The sequence below is a fragment of the Cibotium barometz genome, chromosome 62 (genome assembly GCF_041138505.1).
Source record: "Cibotium barometz isolate CiBa-2024 chromosome 62, ASM4113850v1, whole genome shotgun sequence".
Classification (NCBI taxonomy): domain Eukaryota; kingdom Viridiplantae; phylum Streptophyta; class Polypodiopsida; order Cyatheales; family Cibotiaceae; genus Cibotium; species Cibotium barometz.
The window spans coordinates 35,722,291-35,743,149 of record NC_141107.1 but is presented as its reverse complement, the minus strand read 5'-3'; the positions used below and the strand labels follow the sequence as shown (position 1 = coordinate 35,743,149).

General features: G+C 47.2%; 1 protein-coding gene across 8 annotated transcripts in view; it reads right to left on the bottom strand.

Annotated features, from left to right (window-relative positions):
* Positions 1–20,859, bottom strand: part of LOC147604415 (uncharacterized) — a 146,060-nt gene that overhangs the window by 107,077 nt on the left and 18,124 nt on the right. For all 8 annotated transcript variants that reach the window (XR_015265450.1, XR_015265451.1, XM_086795521.1 and 5 more), the window contains exons 2-3: positions 11,051–11,130; positions 10,376–10,431 (exon numbers count right to left, since the gene is read on the bottom strand). Coding sequence is in view for 6 of the 8 variants with exons in the window: in XM_086795517.1 (XP_086651643.1) it covers positions 10,376–10,431; positions 11,051–11,130 (136 nt within the window). In the remaining 2 variants the exon portion in view is untranslated. The remainder of the gene's footprint in view (positions 1–10,375; positions 10,432–11,050; positions 11,131–20,859) is intronic.

The window sequence follows — 20,859 nt, the reverse complement described above, 5'->3', positions numbered from 1 at the left end:
TTCGGAGCAAATCATCAGTACCACATGAGATTGTTCGGGCTGAGCTGGGTGCCCCACCAGTAGTAACCGAGGCCCTATTCCAGCCAGTTACTTTTTTACAACGGCTATGGGAGCTCCCTCAGCAGAGGTACTCCCGTTTGGCATTGACCTCATCCATACAGTTGGCAGAGGATGGAGATACTCATTGTTGGTACGCTCAGATGAGATCATGGTTTGACCTACATGGTTTGCGGATAGACGCACTACCACCCTTTCAGTACAGTCTGGATTGTCCATTTTTGGATCTCACCCGCTCAGAGCAAAACCGCGTGATCAGGATGGATATCATCAGAGTGGACACAGAGAGGACATGGACTAGCCCCCTTGAGCCCTTCGGCACGAAAATGACTCATTACAAGAGCCATTTTCTACACCTCTCACCGGATGATTTTATCACCCGCCTTGCGTACATGGATGTACACCTATCACATGGGATACGTTGTGCCATTGGACAGATCCGGACCTCATCACACCAGCTGCGGATTGAGACAGGGCGATATGTGCATCAGATCGTGGATGACCGCATTTGTCAGCTATGATACCAGGAGGTAGAGACAGAGGAACACTACATTTGCCGATGTACAGTCTATTATGAGATCCGAGGGAGATATCATCTATTATGAGACCCGAGGGAGATATCACTGCCTCTTCCGAGAGGGTTTTGGGTCGTTACGTAGGGTCATGGAGTTTGAGGATCAGAGATGCCTCGGATTGTTTCTAATTGAGCTCAGGAGACATAGAGAGACCCTCTTGGCAGACAAGAGGCCGAGCCATGATGTACTTAGACAGAGGACCCTGACAGATTTCTTCGGCACCAGCACCAGCAACCCAGCCCACACACCTCCTGATAGGGCCATCAGAGCACCGACCACGCTCCCAGGGAGTCACCACCACTGATAGACCAGTTATCTTATGTCGTGCTCGTCGGCCACGCCCACCAGGATCCCGACCACGGCATCCTCACCATCGCCAGATCAGAGCCATTATTGCTCGGCATCGGAGGCGCCTACCTCGCTTCTATGACCTCTCCATTCTAGACAGCCTCATGGCGGAGATACTTGATCTAAGGAGAGGGCAACACTTCAATTGATCAGCATACATGGATCTACCTGATATACATTTTCCAGTATTTTCCAGTATTTTCTACTCAGTATCATCTCGGAGTCTTGCAGTTCTGTTCTTATAACTGTAGGACAATCAGTTTATTGTACTTTTTAGTCTTGTTCTCTTTGATGAGACACCAACTTCAGATGTACTCTCAGTTTTGGTCTCATAGGCCATTATGGCCTCTTAGAGATGTTAATATATCATTTCATTTCTCTCTCTCTCTCTCTCACACGGCTGCATTACAGAGCTTCCCACATCGTGTACACTCGGGAGAGCCTGCGAAATCTGGGACTATGCCCCAGAACAGATGGTATGATGACGAGTGCAGAGCCCTATACCCATGGCTCCGCATACAGAGAGCCTTGGGAGCCATCACAGAGCAGGAGTCGAGGAGAGAGATGAGGAGACTTAGGAGTCGAGGAGAGAGAGGTCTTCGCAGAGATACAGGAGCTAGAGATCTTTCATTTCTTCATGAGTAGAGATAGCCCTGTCTCATGGCGGCACTTCAGAGAGCCCCGGACACCGACACCTATTGCAGACCCAAAGACATGGCACACATATGCAGAGGGCCTATACCACGCCCCACAGCAGCCACCTATACCTCAGCCACAGGAGCCTCGACCTACCACAGCTAGCTTCTTTACCCACTCGATGGTACATGAAGCTATCCGCCGCCTACAGCATGGACGGGCCACCGACCATATGGGCCTGCAGGGTGAGCATCTCATATATGCAGTAGATTCTTTGGCTCCTTTTCTTGCACTCCTGTTTAACAGGGCACTAGCAGAGGGTTTGCCTGCGGAGTGGACAATGCACACCATTGTGCCGATTCACAAAACAGGGGATATGCTCGATCCGAGCAACTACAGGACGGTTATGGTTGGCCACGTGCTGGTCAAACTCTATGGTGCAGTGCTGGAGCAAGAGCTTAGCTTATATGCTGAGCGAGCAGGTTTACGCTCATCAGGGCAGGCAGGCTTCAGGAGAGCTTTCTCTACCACTGACCATGTATTCACTTTGAGATGTATGATTGATCAGGCCAGAGTGAGGAAGAGAAAGCTCTATTGCTGCTTTGTGGATTTCCGCAAGGCATTTGACACAGTACCACGAGAGAGGCTCTTTCAGCGCCTGCAGTCTCTTGGCATACCAGCAAATATGACATGGGGCATCTATGCATTATATGAGCAGGTTTTTGGGCGAGTCAGATGTCCAGGAGGTATGTCCGAGACTATTGCTAGCACCATTGGTGTGAAGCAAGGATGCCCACTTTCCCCCACGCTATTTGGGTTATACATTGATGAGGTGGCTGACTTCATTACACGGGGAGGCGGAGATGGAGTTGATTTAGCAGGTACCTCAGTACATATTATGCTCTATGCTGATGATATTGTATTAGAGTCTGAGTCTCCAGGTGGTCTACAGCAGCATCTACATGCACTCGATGATTTCTGCACACAGAGAGGTCTTACTATGAACCTTGGGAAAACCAAGGTTATGGTCTTTCATACATCGAGACAGGGCAGGAGTCAGCTGACATTCACTCTCGCAGGACGCCAGGTGGAGGTGGTGACATCATACGTGTACCTGGGAGTTACCTTCTCTGCCAGCAGCCACACGCTTCACCATGGGTTCAGCAGCCAGAGCTAGATTGACACGGGGATATGCAGCATTGGCTATGCTAGAGAGACAGTGCCACCAGGCGCATTTTCAGGAGCCCCGGACGAAGGGGTGGCTATTTGACACATTAGTCACACCGGCATTGATGTATGGAGTAGCGGTATGGGCGCCAGGCCTTGCTACCCATTGGTGGACACAGATAGAGAGACCACAGGCCCTCATGATGGCATGCATGATACACAGCAAACCGTCGGTACCTCATGACATTATCCGAGCAGAGTTTGTTGTGCCTCCTATGACGGTAGAGGCCATATTTCAGACTATATGCCTGCTAGACAGATTCAAAGAGATGCCATAGGACAGATTGTCATACAGAGCTTTTGAGGCATCTAGACAGCTAGCTGAGGCGGCAGGAGACAGAGGATCATGGTATGCACAGGTCACACATTGGTTCTCACAGCATGGCCTAGACATGGATCATCTACCACCATTCCAGTATGACAGGGATGCACCACATATCCGTCTCTCATAGTGAGAGGAACAGAGTATTGAGACAGGATCTATGGCAGCTCTATACACGAGAGACATGGATATCGCCTACACAGCCTCTTCCACTGAAGATGCTATACTACAGAGATCACTTCATGAGTATCACTGATGATGGATTTATAGAGAGGCCTAGATACATGGAGGGCTTTTTACCACACGGCTCCCGAGTGGCTATTGGTCAGCTTAGAGTTTCATCACACCGATGGAGATTGAGACTGGCAGAGCAGCACGGATCCCCCGAGAGGAGAGGGTATGCAGATCGTGCAGAGAGGAGGTGGAGAGTGAGGAGCATTATGTATGTAGATGCAGAGCATACACAGCCATCAAAGAGAGATATCCCATTTTATTCAGAGAGCCACATTCCCTACGCCAGATCTTTGAGGCAGCAGACCAGCGCATACTGGGAAGATTCATTCTAGACATACAGCGCCACAGAGAGACATCATTACAGACTCAGACAGCTCCAGAGGGGGGACGACAGACATAGATTACTACATTTTTTCAGAGATCCATCACCGTCCCAGCCCCTACACGGCAGGGAATTACTCTCCAGAGAGCAGAGACACTTAGAGCCCGCAGGAGATAGAGGACACCTGGCTTTCGGACACCACGCCTATACCAGAGAGAGATGACAGAGATCAGAGCTCAGTTTTACAGAGAAGGTGCGAAGCGACTAGCTCGCTTCAGAGCACACCCAGGCATGTTCTTCAGGGAGCTGTGGACACCCCCTTCATTGATGTATACCATTTTATACCCCCAGTATGGTACAGAATGGAGCTAGCTAGGTTGCATATCATGATTGTATACTCCATGCATATAGCTTTGCATTCTCCTAGTAGTAGAGCTCCATCCCCTTCACCACTCATTGTACTTATTGCACACCCAGATTCAGCTTTTTAGTTCAGTACTTTTTCATTTTGTTGGGATGACAGAGGATACCCCATACAGGTACTCCGATTTGTCTCATAGGCCGAGTTCGGTCTTTTGGAAGACGTTAATAAAATCTTTCTTTCTTTCTTTCTCTCTCTCTCTCATTCCTCTAGGCTCAAGAGTCAAGCCATCTTCAACCATGGCATCCTCCTCACGTGCCGGGGCTTCTCGTAGAAGGACAACGGGATGGACATGGTGGGAGGAGGTTAACTACACCCCATCCGCTCATGGAGGCGGTTCTCGGCCATGGGTATGCAAGCTTTGCCCCTACCGGCGAACGGGTGGCGCCAACAAAGTGCGAGCCCACCTCTTGCATGAGAGCGGGCATGAGGTGAGGTTTTGCATGAATGTCACGCCCGAGAATAGACGGGAACTTCTTGACAAGCTTAGCGTCTACGAAGCAGTCGAAGCGACAAGAAGGACACCACGAGTGGCCGTGGATCCCGCGACGATGGGGAGAGGAACTCAAGCCTCTACAATGGAGTCATGTGGTGGATCGGGATCATGTACACCATCACCTTCACCATCAAGTCGGAATGTTACTCCATCCACGACGCCGGCACCCTCCATCTCCACGGCCTCTCAACCATTACGTGGCCCACGGCGACAATCTACACTTGGGGAGAATTGGAACCCCAAGTTGAAGGAGGAGGTGGATATAGCGGTGGCCCGCTTCTTCTTCCACAACCACATTGCCTTTCAAGCGGCTAGGTAAGTGCAATCGATCATTGCCAATTCATCATTCATGTTTTCATCATCCTAGTCCCCTTCTCATTAGTAAATTACTTTCTTGAGTAGGTCGGAATACTTCAAGGTCATGGTTAAGAAGATTGGGGAGTATGGCTCAACCTATACACCCCCCTCATCCGAGAGCTTGTGCACTACATTGCTCGAGAAAAGGAGAAGCACATTGTAGAGCAAGCGGCCGACAACACAAAGCGGCAATGGGAGAGGAACGGAGTCTCCCTCATTGTGGATGGATGGAGTGACACCCGCAAGAGGAGTATTCACGGCATGGTTGCATAATCCCGGGGAGAGATGTACTTCATCTCATCTCATGATGCATCCGGCACTCAGAAGAGCGCGCATGTGCTTGCGGCGGAGTGGGCTACCACCATGGAGATCGTTGGCTCCGAGCATGTAGTGGGCTTTGTTGCGGATGGGGAGCCTTCCAATAGGGCGGCGGGAGCTTTTCTCCAAGGTATGTATGGACATGTCACGGTGTCCTTTTGTATGGCTCATTGCCTAAACAACCTCCTCAAGGACATCGAGACATTACCATGGATTAGCCCGCTCATTGAGGAGGCCAACACCATGGTCTCCTTTGTTCTCAACCACCAAAGACTTCGGCATGAGTTCAACAAGAGGTCCTGTCTCTCTCTCCTCAAATATTCCGACACCCGGTTTGCCTACAACTTTCTCATGTTGGGCCGGTTGAAGGATTGTAGCGGTGCTTTGAGGGGGCTTTTCCTTAGCGACAAGTTTGTCACCATGCAAGAGTCCCATACAAACACTGGCCAAGGGTGTAGGCTACGGGCGGATGACGTCTCTTGGTGGGAGCGTGTGAAGACCACAGATGCTATGGTGAGGCCTATAGTCCACCTATTGAGGATTGTAGACGCTATGCAACCATGCATAGGCAAGGTCTACGAGGCCATGGATCGCATGATAGAGAAGTTGAAAGACTTCGTGCCTGACGAAGACAGATACGAGGAGATCCATGCCTTGTGTCTAGGAAGGTGGGATTCCTACTACTCTCCATTGCATGCAGCAGCTTATGTTGGTGGACCCAGAATTCCAAGGCAACAAGCAGGAGAGCGACCGGGAGGTGAGCGCTGGATGGAGGATCATCTTGGATCGTCTTGTGCCTGATGCATCGGTTAGGCGCAAGATCAAGGACCAGCTTTCGATGTACAGGTCATTTCATGGCTCTTATGGCTGTCATGATGCACAGGTTGACCGCTCCAAAGTTGGTGCTGCTCTATGGTGGGAGGACGTTGGTTCAGATGGACCGGAGTTGCAGCAGCTTGCCATCCACATACTTAGCCAGGCCGTCAGCTCCTCTTGCTTGGAGCAACTTTGGAGTACCTACAGCCACATTGCCTCTAGGAAGAGGAACCGACTCGGGGTAGAGCGTGCCAATGACCTTGTCTTCGTCAACGCGAACTTGCGAATGCTTTGCAAGAGCGTGACCAAGAAGGCAGATTCCTTCACCGAGTGGGAGATGAGTCAACAAGAAGAGCAACAAGAGGATGAGGTGCAAGAGCAGCATGCCAGTGAGGATGAGACTGAGGATGAGCTTGATGCTTCTTTGGCACAAGCTACCCATGACCATGAGGCGAGCGCTTCACGTGGATGATCATTCATGGATCATGATTCATGGGCCTTACTACTTAGCTCTAGCCTCTAGGCTCTAGTCTTCAGCACTTTTTTGTCATTGACTCATTTGAGCCCGTCCATGTATTCTGCCTCCTTAAGGCTTAGTCCTGACTCCTGACTCTTGAGTCATGACTCATTTTGTATCTACTTAATTATTAATATGACTCAAGAGCTTAACATTTTAGTGTAAATTTGTGCTCATTTTGATGTACTTCCAAAGTAGAATAAGTGTAGAGTAGAAAAAATTTTAAAAAAAGTATTTTTTGAGTGTCGTTCCCTCCCCCGTCCCCGTTCCCTACTTATGGCCGTCCCCTGTCCCGTCCCCGTCCCGTCCCCGTGCCCCGTCCCTTGTGACTATGCTATGGATGTGCACTATACAAAGCTTGGTTTAGTAGGAGCTATTGGCTGAGATGTGTCTCCAGCTGATTGTTTGTGGTTACGAGACATGGGATAATGGACGAACCTTCTTCTTCGACTCATAATTCTGTATCTACTTTGGTGATTTCTTTGCTGATCATGGTGGTCTACAGTTTTCGGGGACTCACGTTGATTGATGCTCACTCCGAGGTGATTCGAGTATTCGCGGTGCTGGAGGGTCCATGGTTGCATCTTCATCAACTTCTTCATTTTTCTATTCACTGTGAGCTGCAGAGAGGGTGTTAGAAATATGCATCTCACGTGAGAATGGTCTCTTAGCGGATAAGATATATATTTATTTATCTTGTTTACACTTTGTTGAGTCGGCCAACTTCATTTGGGAGGCATATAAGGAATTGCCCACCATTGTAACATTCACTCATTTTTGCTGTAATCAAAGGCCGCCTTGCCTATCAACTCTCTCTCTCTCCTATCTCGCGTGTGTGTGTATGCTTCCGCGCTCTCAATTCTGATAGGTTTGACACTATGGTCCTAGGGATCCCGCCAATCGGGTACCAATGCCAAATGAGCAAATGGGCAACATCTTCGGCGGTCACATTGGCCTTGCATGGGATAAGCATAACAAATTTAGTAAATCTATCTACTATAGTCAAGCATTGAGTATTACACTTACCCGGACTGGGAGGCATATTCGTGACAAAATCCATCGAAATATCTTGGAAAGGTCCCTCAGGAATTAGCAAGGCCTGTAACAACCCTATCTTCTTCCCACGAGGAGCTTTCACCTTTTGACAAATATCACAGTGTTGTACATATGAAAACACATCTCGCCTCATCTTTGGCCAATAGTATTGTCGTTCTAACTTCTCAAAAGTCGAATTCATGCCCTTATGACCACCAGTAATGGTGTCATGGGCGTCATGGAGAAGAGCTGCCCTGAACGACTTCATGACACAGTCGGCCTTTGTAGAAAAGCCATCGCGTATCAAAAAGTGGCATGGTCATGTAGCATCCAATGCCTGTTCCCACTATGTACCCGGATTCCTCGGAATCCGCGTACGTGTGCTTCATGTCGTCGAGTCCCGTACCAACAAGGTCGAGTCTAGTGGTCTAAATCAAAGTTACCTGTCCCTTCCGACTCAAAGCATCGGCCACTGGATTAGCCTTTCCTAGAAGGTACTCAATCATACCACCAAATTGCTAGAATATATGGCTCCAGCGGTGTTGTCGGTCACTCCACTGTGCACTTGGCATTGACTGAATCCAACGTAATGCCTGATGGTCAGTGCGAACCTCAAAGTCACGGCCATAAAGAAAATGTTTCCAATTTTTCAAGGCCTGTATAACTGCGAGGAGTTCCCGATCGTAGACCGAGTAATTCTTTTCTGCAGGCGGTAACTTACGAGACATGATGACCATTTTGTTGTAATACACCTCCAATTGCGATGTTACTCGCATCGGTGATCACCTAGAACGGATCGTCCCATGAGGCAAGTGCTAAACAAGGCACTTCTGACAAAGCCACCTTGAGGTTCTTGAATGCCTCCAACGCTCGTGGAGTCGTTCGAATCCGTTGCCTTTTAGTCTTGACACCCTTTAGCAGATTAGTGAGATCTGCCGAGAGGTCAGAAAACTTGTCTATGTGGGTGGAGTATGCCTGGCATATACCCACAAAGGATCTGATGTCATAAGCAGGCTGTGGTACTTCCCAATTGACAATCTCGGCCACTTTGGCCAGATCAAGTCAAATGCCTTCTGCACTATAGGTTGAATCTTCATGATGCCGGTGAACCATTTGATGCCATGATTTATAGCCACACTGTTAAATGCTTGATTTACTCCTGCAATATTATTAGACAAAACATTCAGTATGGTGTGTCCCAGCAGCTAGCAAATTCATGCATAGCCTAGGATCTAAGCATTGGTAGGCTATGAAGCGTGTCTTCAAGTACTTACACGCCACCCACTCTCTTGGATCATTCTATGCTAGGGGGGTGATATTCAGCTGCATGCTTTTAGCAATTTAGATTGAGCTGGTTGTTTTGACACTCGAGTGTCCACTAGGGGTAATTGCTTTCTTTTGGGTACTTCATGCATATCTTGGTTGAGCAAGAAACAATCAATAGTGGCAACTTCATCTTGTGAAGCTGAGTACAAAGCAACATTCACAGCAACAATTGAGTGTGTATGGCTCAGAAGACTATTGATAGATCTTCATGTGGGATCACAATTTGCCACACACTGACAGTTAGAGTGCTATCGCCGTGGCACAGAACCTAGTTTTTCATGCTCGTACTAAACACATTGAGGTGCTTAGTACACGCGTCGAAAACTGGGTTCCACACCAATCAGACTACTATCGCCGTGGCACACAACCCAATTTTTCATGTTCATTCTAAGCACATTGAGGTGCTTAGTACGAGCATGGAAAACTAGGTTCCACGCCAGACGGGACTACTATCGTCATGGCACGGAACCTAGTTTTCCATGCTCGTACACTAAGCACATTGAGGTGCACTACCAATATGTCAGAGAGAGGCTGCATGCAGGAGAGATCAGCATTTTTTATGTCTCAATACTGCAGATGTGTTCACCAAGGCACTGCCCAAGGAGAAGTTTAAATCTTTTTGAAAAACTTTAGGCTTACCATCTTTTGGAGATTGATATGTAAGATCTCTCTACAATGTTGACATCATCACTAAGGGGGAATCTGTGAGATTTATAGTAGTGACCATGTGAACTAGGGATACCGGAGCACTTTTTACCTTCACACTCAAGGGTTTTTTCCCCCGCATGTGAACACACTAAAGTGACTTACTAAGTCACTCACGTTTGTACTTGCACCCTAATCTCATTATTGTGTCCATCGTGTTGTTTTCACTCTCTCTACAAGTAGAAAATGCTCTGTGTGCTTCATTGCTAACTGCAGACCTCCCAACTTGCATACAGCAAATTCAAAATAAATCTTCTACAAGAAGTTAAAGCTAAGAAACTTGGTCAAACTCCATAGAGAATCAGCTTTTAAAAAAAAGTTGTTATATTCATAGCAGCAGCCTTCTTGTACTGAGTGATTGCAACAAATAAAATGGGTAGAAAGGCCACGTCAATCTAGCCGCCAGCAATTGTCTAGGTTCTGTTACCAATTGAAACCCCCACTGTTATCAGTTGAGTCGGGTAATAAAAACAACAGTAAACTTTTAAAGGTCATACTCGAAATCAAGAAGAACACTCCTGAATCATTAAGCAAGACAATAATAGATCAAACAAGAGGCAGCACAGAAAACAAGAATATATCTTGTGTAGCAAAGCTGCAAGCAGCAAATAAGATTGGAAAACAGTTCCATTCCAATCAAATCGTACATCACCACGAAATTACCTCAGGGGTGATATCCTGATGGGGCCCATCATCAATTGTCAAAGCAACAATTGGATCTGCAAGGGAGCAGAGAAAACATCAAATTGCTATGCAATTTACTGTATACAATCTAAAGCAATTCCTAAACGCAACGTAATGATGAACATTCTCAGTAAAATTATGGGATATTAACATAAAGTTGAAGATCACAAGATGCAAAACAGCCATGGAGGATTTCAAGCATGCCTTTTGGGATTGCCCGGCATTAAGATCCTTTTGGACACAGCTCTCTAAATGGGGGGGAACATTTTTGGGCTGCAATGTACATGGTCCCATTGGGTTTTGGGTAAAAAGATTGATCCAGCAGAGGAGAGTAATAGCCTTTTTGGATTTGCAAGATTTACATGCCTGTGGGAAATATGGTCTACGAGGAACACTCTGGTCTTTGTTAATGATGGCATGCAAAGTGTAGATCCTAAGAAAGTTATTTGCTTAGTGAAAGCTAACATTGCTAGTCTGGTGAGTATAAACAGACTGGAGTCTGTTGCAATGAATCTACTCACGAAGAGGATTTTGGATTGAGCAGTTTCTGTGGGTAGTTCTTCTCTTGATTGTTTGAGAAGACTATCCCACTCTTTTCTTATTATTAATAAAAATACACTTTCATTTTTTTTTTTAAAAGTAGAAGATCACAACCTCTTGTATGCTGGAAAAACAGTACATTTGACCAGCGTTTCTGCACCCATCTCACTGCCCAAGTAGGTTGCATTGCCAAGCTGTAAATACAATACCAAAGCACTTGCTTGTGATGAACATTTCACCTATGGTCGAGTTACTGCTTCCAACACTAGAAAGAAACACAGGGTCATACATTATAAGCTTTATGTTTGGACACACTGTGTAATATTCTGATCAATAAAAGGGGCATCATTTTCTTTTTTTTTTGCAAGCAGTTAAAAATGAGCAGCAGCAGCATCACCCAAACCACAAGTTAAGACTAGCACTCCTCATGCCATCAGTTCTCAAAGTGGAGAAAGATGTATATGATAAGTGTTTGCTTTAGATCCACCGTGTCTTAAATTTCAGGATGGGACATTTACAAAGTAGCTCCAAAAAAATCCTTGTATAGATTGTGTACAACAATCCATGCTTTACTCCAACATGGAAATGGTTCGTAGTGTCATGGTGGGTCAATCCCATGCAGTATAGAGAGAACATATGATGCACAGTGATTGCATGCATAGCAAAACAGCTAATAGAGCTAATAGTGAAGTCATGGAATATATGTGAACTCTTCAAGTCAATCATTTTAATTCTCATTTTGCTAGATTATGACAAGTGTGGCTCAGTTTACATGGCTGAATATACAAAGAACAGAAAATGGAAGCCCAAAAGAAAAAAAAACAAAGAAGTGGGTTTAGTTCTTTTTCCTACAGAAAAGCACAAGGAAATCCTAGGGCAGCCACATCTTTACTGTCACATGCAAGCCCTAATTAGTGAAGGACTATGTATAAGTGGAATGTCTAAAGTAGGAGAGAATGAACCTTGTTCTTTATTGACATGCTACGAGTTCCAAAAAGTTGGAAATCAAGGAGGAAGCTCCCCTTACTGCTGTGCACTCCCCTCCCTGTACCTGAGCGCCTTCCGCCTGCTGCCCACCTTCTCCATTCCTGCCGTCCACCTTCTCTCCTACCCGTCCTCTCTCCTGCCCGCCAGTGCTCCTGCCCGTCACCTGCCTGCCAGTGTTCCTGCCCACATTCTCCTTTCCTGAGTGCCTTCCACCTGCTGCCCAGATTCTCATCTCCTGCCATCCGCCCTCTCTTGCCCATTCTCTCTCCTGCCTGCCAGTGCTCCTGCCCACCTTCTCACCCAGCTCCCGCCTCCTCTGCATTCATCCCGCCTCCCTTCCTCTTCAACCCCTCCTCGCCTCTTTTCCAGCCCTTCTTCCTGCCCCTCCCGCTTTGTTGCTTGCGCAGCTTACGGAAAACTCCTCCTGTATTCAAGTTGGCCGCCCGTCCCTTGATTGGCATTATGGCTTCTGCCACTCTCACAGGCCATGAGAACTATCAATTTTTCACAAGACGCACTTCTCATCCTGCAAAGCGACATCGATAATGAAATGAAGCCCACTCTCATTGGGAGAGTCTATGGCGCTTACCCTGCCCGCTCTCAAGTTAGAGATTGGCTTCTGGCAGCCCTCCCTTTGGAGCTGGCTGTGCACTTTCTTGATGCATGTTCACTTGGTCGAAAGGGACCCTAATCTACAGCCATAGGCTGCCTTACATAAAAAGTGGTAAACACCCAAAATCTGTCCTACTCTAAGACCCATTCCATGAGGGAATGAATGAGTTCATCCATGAGCAAAACTGCATATTTATAGGCTCTTGGACTTCATGGAGTGCTGGCCGACCAGCAGTCAGCCAGCCGACTGGTCATATAATCCATATATGTGATGCGCCTGTAGCCGCCTTTGTTCTGGTTCATCTGTAGCCGCCTTTGTTCTGGTTTAGCCGACAGCCTTTCTGTCTCAGCCGACAGCTCCTGCTCTGCTCTGGTACAGCCAACAAGGATCCAAGTCCTTCTCCAAGTCCACACTAGCCCAAACAGCACTTGATGCTCCAAATTCTGGTTCTTATCATTCTTTTTCTAGCTGCCCCTTCTGGACTAGTTGAGGAACATGTCCATGGGCATACATACTTGCACATGACATCCCCCTCTGCTAAACTTGATGACAGGATTCCAACTTTTTCCTTGGATGACTGTCATCATCCCATTCTGTTCCAAGCGTCCCTCTGTCATCCATCCATCTATGGCAACCCTTTTTATCACTGAAAACCCGGCCCAGTCTCCAAAACCACTCTAACTATGAATAAAATCTCTGCATCTGTTCCTTCCAGTCCCCAATCCATTCCTGCCCTCTCTTTGAACATTGTCTTGGTCTTCATTCCTGAGAAATGAGTCTGGCACTCTCACATCACCCCTTGGAGGATAATCCTCCCTTGGGACCGTTGCCCGAGAACCTATCTGGCTCACAAGACTGCCATCCCCTCTAGCTTTGTGGAACACCACCAACAAACCTCCTGGGAGCTCTTCCTGTTCCTGTGTTCCTTCCCTTGGGCTTCGTATCCGTGTACTTTCCTGTACCTTGGACCTGTACACCATCATATGGGACTGAATCAATGTTTAGCTTTGCTGAGCCTGATGCTCTGATACCAATGTAACACGTGGAAGCTCTAAGAGTCTTCTTTCTGACCTAAACACCACTTAGAACATGCTGATGCAAAAACGTAGACAGAAGGGAGAGTAGAGAGAGAGAGATATGCTGGAAATTCAGTATATTCTTATGGTACAAAAAGGTACCCTAATCTACAGCCATAGGCTGTCTTACATAAAAGGTGGTAAACACCCAAAATTTGTCCTACTCTAAGACCCATTCCATGAGGAAACGAATGAGTTCATCCATGAGCAAAACTGCCTATTTATAGGCTCTTGGACTTCATGGAGTGCTGGCAGACCAGCACTCGGCTAGCCGACTGGTCATATAATCCATATATGTGATGCGCCTATAACCGCCTTTGTTCTGGTTCAGCCGACAGCCTTTCTGTCTCAGGTGACAGCTCCTGCTCTGCTCTGGTACACCCAACAAGGATCCAAGTCCACACTAGCCCAAACAGCACTTGATGCTCCAACTTCTGGTTCTTATCATTCTTTTTCTGCCTGCCCCTTCTGGACTAGCTGAGGAACATGTCCATGGGCATACTTGCACATGACAGGTGGTATTGGTTATCACTTCTAGATCTCTCGCACTGTACGACAGGTATGCCCCTTAGACCTATCGTATCTCATTGCTGCCGAGGCTACGAGCATTTTTCTTCGCTCCAGTGTTGGAGATTCTAGTTGAGTTTGCCCTTGCACAGTGACTGCCACTAAGGATGAGCTTTCGGACTCTGAGCTTGCTGATGATACTGCTATGTTTCTCAAGGCCTCATGTCACGTGTATCCCACACTTGGATGCCACGTGGACATATCTAAACAAGAAGGTGCAGGACCTAGAGTGGAAACTGGTCCCATGTGAGCCGAGTTCGGGACAAGTCAGCCAATGTTCCACTCTATGCATCCAAGGTCAGGTGTGCATTGTCCTGCACATGAAGCAGTGCTAGTCCGCGCTGTGAGTCTCCCTCTGGAATGATGTCAGGTGATCTAAGTATCTGGTCTGCGACCAAGTGCCGGACATCTGTGTAGGCATGTAGGTTGCATGTAGACAAGGGAGCAGTTCCTTGGGCTACCTCAAAAAGGGACTCAAGACTCCTTTTCTCTTGCATAGGGAGGTCTTTAAAGGCCACTCTATAGGGGGCCAGGAGGCCCAAGAATAGGCCAGCCTGCTGTCGGCCAGCCTCAAGGTGGCCTGGACAGCAAGGCGGCCAGGCCTAGAGGCACGGGCCACCCGTCGGCCATGGCCTTGGCCAGCCAGTCGGCCAGGCCATGGTGGCTGCCTGTAGCAGCCAGGACAGTCCACAAGGGCAGCCATTCCATTGCACACAGCCTCGACAGTATATAAACCCAAGCAAGCCTGACAAGAAAATGTTGGCTTTCCTAGTTGTGTCAAGCAAATAAAGCTGAACGCTTTAGACAGGCTGGGTTGTTGCATCCTTTGCAAATCCCAGGTAATAAATGGGAAAATATTTCCATGGATTTTATTACTGGATTGCCAAGAACAAGTCAAGGCCACGATTCTATTTGTGGTAGATCGCTTCACAAAAATGGCTAGATTTTTACCGACACGGAAGACCATTACAGCTACGCAATTAGCAAGGCAGTTTATCGAGCAATTGTTTAGACTGTACGGTTACCGCAGGACATAGTCAATGATAGGGACTCTAAGTTTACAAGTGACTTTTGGAGACTTGTTTTTGAGAAGTTGGAAACAACTTTGAATTTGAGTTCCTCATATCATCCTCAATCTGCTGGCCAGACTGAAAGAGTGAATCAGATTTTGGAGGATATGCGTCAAGCATATGTATTCAAAAGACAGAGTTCATGGGAGGATTATCTTCCTATGTTAGAATTTACATATAACAGTACTAAGCATACGAGTACAAGTTTCAGTCCTTTCATGCTTATGTATGGTTTTCAACCTAGATCACCTGTTACAGTGGGATTTTCAGGCATGATGCAGCACGTAATTTTTTGCAAGATATGCAAGAAATGTTACAAGTTGCGAAAGAATCTATTAGAAGTGCTCAAGATAGAGACAGATTTTATTCTAATAGACATCGTTCACCCAGAGAGTTCTCTGAAGGAATGATGGTGTATTTGCGAGTTCCGAAAGATTCCGAGACTTTACGGATAGGTCGATCTCCGAAATTATCCCCTAAATATCGTGGTCGCATATGAATTGGATTTGCCTTCTCATGTGAAAGTTCATCCTATATTTCATGTCAGTAGACTTAAGGAAGTATTGGGTGGAATAGATCAGTTAGTTACTCCTCAAGAAATCATAGATGTCGAGGACATGACATTTATTCCACATGAACCTGAAAAGATTCTTGGATTTCGTGAAAGAAGATTCTGTAATACGCTTATCACGGAATACAAGATCAAGTGGAAGGATCGTGTTGAGGAGGACGCTACATGGGAGACATTGACTACTCTTCAGAGAGATTACCTTGGCTTTTTAGTGAGCTCAGGAGTGAGCTCTTAGAGGAAGGGGAGTATGTCATGTGCACAGTGTGTATCTACCGTGTGCTACACGCACACAAGACTAGCTTCAAGGTTTGGGGAAGCTTGGAGCTAGGCAGGCTGATTGGCAAGCTGAGTTAGGGATAGACTAATGGGCGGGCATCCAAGTATGGACGGGCGGGCGTCCAAGTGTGGACGCCCGATGACCGGCCAAGAGCCTATAAAAGGGTGGCCAAGGTTAGTCATTAGTTCATAGAGTCTCGCGTGTCTTTGTGAGAGCTCTATGGTCAGGAGCCTGGATCTAGTGCAGACGTGCACCTGCTTTATGCGGCCGAGGCCGGCAACAGTCTCGAGGCCCGCGAGGGTAGCTTCGTGGCGGTATGGGACGTCACGAGGTAGAGATTGGTCGGTATGTCCATCTAGTTAGCTCAGCTCGTGGCTCGGTGGGGACAGCCAAGTCTTGTGGGCTTGCTCACAACTGTCAAGGTTGGGAGGTGAGTTAGGCCTGCACCCCCTTCACGTTTGTTTGGTTTGTTTGCAGGTTTCGAGTCTTGTAGCAAGAGCATTCTACAAGGTGATCCTATGGGGATTTGACAGGCCTGGACAGCCAAGGGAAAGTTTAACGCAAGGTGAAAGGTGAAGGTCAAGATTTCAGTCTTTATTTTGCTGATTTGCATCATTCTAATAAAGCAAATACACCATTCGTGGTGGGGGCCCTACAGAGGGTATTTGGGACCCAATACTGTGTCCTCTTCTACTCTCTCTCTCTCTCTCTCTCTCTCTCTCTCTCTCTCTCTCTCTCTCTCTCTCTCTCTCTCTCTCTTTCTGCACATCTACTTCAGTTTTGTGCATTATATTCGTCATGAAAGATTGTTGAATTCTGAGCATTGAAGTTACCAATTCGACCCCGAAGCTTCCACATGTTACATTGGTATCAGAGCCTTCTTCAAGCGTGAAGAAGCCAGAAAAACCAGAAAAAAAGAAAGAAAAAATTTTCTCAACCGTGCGGTTGGTTTTAGACTCCGGTGGACCACCCCCTTTCGGTGTGACTCCTGTTCCTCGAAGGACAGTTGGTTTTCAGCCTCCGGAAGCCTCTCGCACACACAGTGGATGGTCAAATTGCACTCTGGAAAGGAAGTGCATTTTCCTCCTATGGCAAGCTACGATGACGAGAGAGAACGACAACCTTGGGACCAAAGTGCACCAGGCAGTCCATCTAGGGCATCAGGTATGAGTATCGGAGATGTTCCAACATATGATGCAAGCAATCACAAGAACATGGTACCAAATTGGAAGAGCAGAAGGCGCAAATCTTGGCCCTGGAAGAGCGCACCTGTTCTCCAGCTCCTCTTTTTCCATCTCCCCCTCCCTCTCCTTCCGTTTCCCAGATTCCAGATCCTCTACAAAATGACCCTTTTGAAGGGTCACGACCGCAGCTGAGTTCTATGCTCGAGGTGCAAATGCGTACTGCGTACATTGGAGATTCGACAAATGGAAGACCGTGCGGCAATAGCCCGTGCTGCTGCACAAGACGACGCCAGGCGACACGTGGAACACAAAAGATACCTTGCGGCTTTGGACGCAAGAATGACACCAGCGGCTTCCTCCAGTCATTTTCCCGAGAAAATGAACTTCAGTAAGTATAATGGTAAACTCAATCCCACAACTCTTTATTCCTAGTTGCATTAGTTTGAAGCATATTTTGCTGCAATTAGAAAAACTGATACTGACAGAGTGATCTTGGCTAGTTGGTATTTGGAAGGTGAGGCCATTCCTTGGTGGACCCAGTGGGCTCATCCCCACACCAGATTAGGTATGGCGGCTTATGTTTGGGACGAGTTTGTCCTCGACCTTAAGCGGCGGTTTCTACCACCCCCTTACCTTGAGCGACTCGAAGACGAGTTTAGGAAGCGCGTCAAAGCACGCAACCGGTCCTTCAGTTTGCCAATCAGATTTCAAACTTATGTTTGCAGTTGGGCTTATCTAACGAGGACAAGAAGGGCAGTTCCTTTATGGCCTTGACATGCAAATCTCGTGGGAGGTGCGTATGTTTAGGACAGCCATTTTCGAAGACGCTTTTTTGACCTCTCGGTGGATCTCACCGATCTGCTAAAGGGTGTCAAGACTAGAAGGCAGCGGATTCCAATGACTCCACGAGCGTTGAAGGCATTCAAGAACCTCAAGGTGGCTTTGTCAAAATCGCCTTGTCTAGCGCTTGCGTCATGGGACGAGCGGCTGTTCCAAGTGATCACCGATGCGAGTAACATCGCAATTGGAGGTGTATTACAACAGAATGGCCATCCAGTAGCTTACATGTCTCGTAAGTTACTGCCTGCGAAAAAGAATTACTCAATCGACAATCGAAAACTCCTCGAAGTCATTCAGGCCTTGAAACATTGGAAACATTTCCTTTATGGCCGTGAATTTGAGGTTCACACTGACCATCAAGCATTACATTGGATTCAGACAATGCCAGTGCTTTGCTGGTATGAGACTAGATGACATGAAGCACACGTACGCGGAGGCTTTTCTACAAAGGCCGACTTTGTGTCATGAAGTCGTTCAAGGCACCTCTTCTCCATGACGCCCATGACACCATCACTGGTGGTCATCGGGGCATGAATTCAACTCTGGAGAAGTTTGAACGGCAGTATTATTGGCCAAGAATTAGGCGAGATATGTTTGCACATGTGCAACAGTGTGACATTTGTTAGAAAGTGAAAGCTCCTGGTGGGAAGAAGATAGGGTTGTTACAGCCTTTACCGATTCTCGAAGGACCTTTCCAAGATATATCCATGGATTTTGTCACGAATCTACCTTCCAGTCCGGGTAAGCGTAATACTCAGTGCTTGACTATTGTTGATAGATTTAGCAAATTTGTTATGCTTATCCCTTGCAGGGCCAATGTGACCGCTGAGGATGTTGCTCATTTGTTCATTCGGCATTGGTACCCAATTGACGGGATCCCTAGGACCATAGTGTCAGACCAAGATGCCAAGTTTACCAATCATTTTTGAAGGGCATTGTTTGATAACTTTGGTTCCAGTGCATTTCACCCACAGACTGATGGCCAGACAGAAATCTATAACCAGTTGGCCTTTGATGTGCTGAAGTGTTATGTCCACGATCAGCAAGGTAAGTGGGAATCATATTTACCTTTAGTTCAAGCTGTTTTGAACGATTCCTTTTCTTCAACTATTGGCAAGACTCCATATGAAGCAACATTTGGAAGACCATTCCAGCGTTTGGAAAACCATTCCAGTCGCTATTGACCAGAACCTCGTCTTCAGTACCTGAACCGAACAGAACAATGGAGTCTTACCAAGAGATTTTGGAGTCAGTAAAAGACAGGTTGGCTAAAGCACAGGAGGCCTACGCTCGACAGGCCAACAAAGACCGAAGGGATATGAAGTTCTCGGAAGGAGATTGGGTTATCTTTGGATCATGAAGAAAAGATTGAAACAGGTGGGCAAGCAACGCCCAAACATATCATTCAAGAGCTTCGGACCTGTTCCCATCCAAAGAAAGATTAACGAAGTTTCAATGAAGTTGAAGCTACCTCCGAGCTGGACTATGCATGATGTGTTCCATGTCAGTTGGCTAAAACTGTATGCAAGTCAATTCCTTCAGAAGCGAAAGACTAAGTGGAACCAGATATCATTGATGAAGCTAAAGTGATGGTTCCAGAATAGATCCTTTTGCACCGCTTCAAGCATGGCTCCAACCGAAGACAAAGACAGTTCCTCACGAAGTTTCAAGACCGAGGGACCCACGAAGCGGTATGGTTTGACAAAGAGTTCTTCGACGACTATCCAGCTTTATTAATGGACTATTTGGAGGCTATGCAGCTTCCGTCAAGTTAAGTAGAAGGGGATGTCACGTGCATCCCACACTTGGATGCCACGTGGACATATCTGAACAAGAAGGTGCAGGAACTCGACTCATGTGAGCCCAGTCCGGGACGAGTCATCTAGGGTTCCACTCTATACGTCCAAGATCAGGTGTGCATTGTCTTGCACATGAAGCAGTGCTAGTCCGCGCTGTGAGTCTCCCTCTGGAATGATGTCAAGTGATCTAAGTATCTGGTCTGCGACCAGGTGCCGGACATCTGTGTAGGCATGTAGGTTGCATGTAGACAAGGGAGCACTTCCTTGGGCTACCTCAAGAAGGGAGTGAAGACTCCTTTTCTCTTGCATGGGGAGGTCTTCAAAGGCCACTCTATAGAGGGCCAGGAGGCCCAAGAATAGGCCAGCCTGCTGTCCGCCAGCCTCAAGGTGGCCTGGACAGCAAGGCGGCCAGGCCTAGAGGCCTGGGCTGCCTGTTGGCCAGGCCATGGTGGCTGCCTGCAGCAGCCAGGACAGTCCACAGGGGCGGCCAGTCCATTGCACACAGCCTCGACACCATCCAGGGTAATGCACAGCCCTTCATAGTGTGAAACGAGTGTTAAAAGCATATATATTTCTGGAACAAGTCGTGGAGGGGAAAATTCTGCTGGCCGACTGGATGCATTATGGGGTATAAATACCCAAGTCCTGTATTCAGTCATTCATCTCATTATTCACAATCTCTGAGGGTTTTCAAGGGCCTGGACAGCCAAGGGAAAGCTTACCGCAAGGTGAAAGGTGAAGGTCAAGATTTCAGTCTTTATTTTGCTGATTTGCATCATTCTAATAAAGCAAATACACCGTTCGTGGTGGGGGCCCTACAGAGGGTACTTGGGACCCAATACTATGTCTTGTTCTACTCTCTCTCTCTCTCTCTCTTTTCTGCACATCTACCTCAGTTTTGTGCGTTATATTTGTCGTGAAAGATTGCTGAATTCTGAG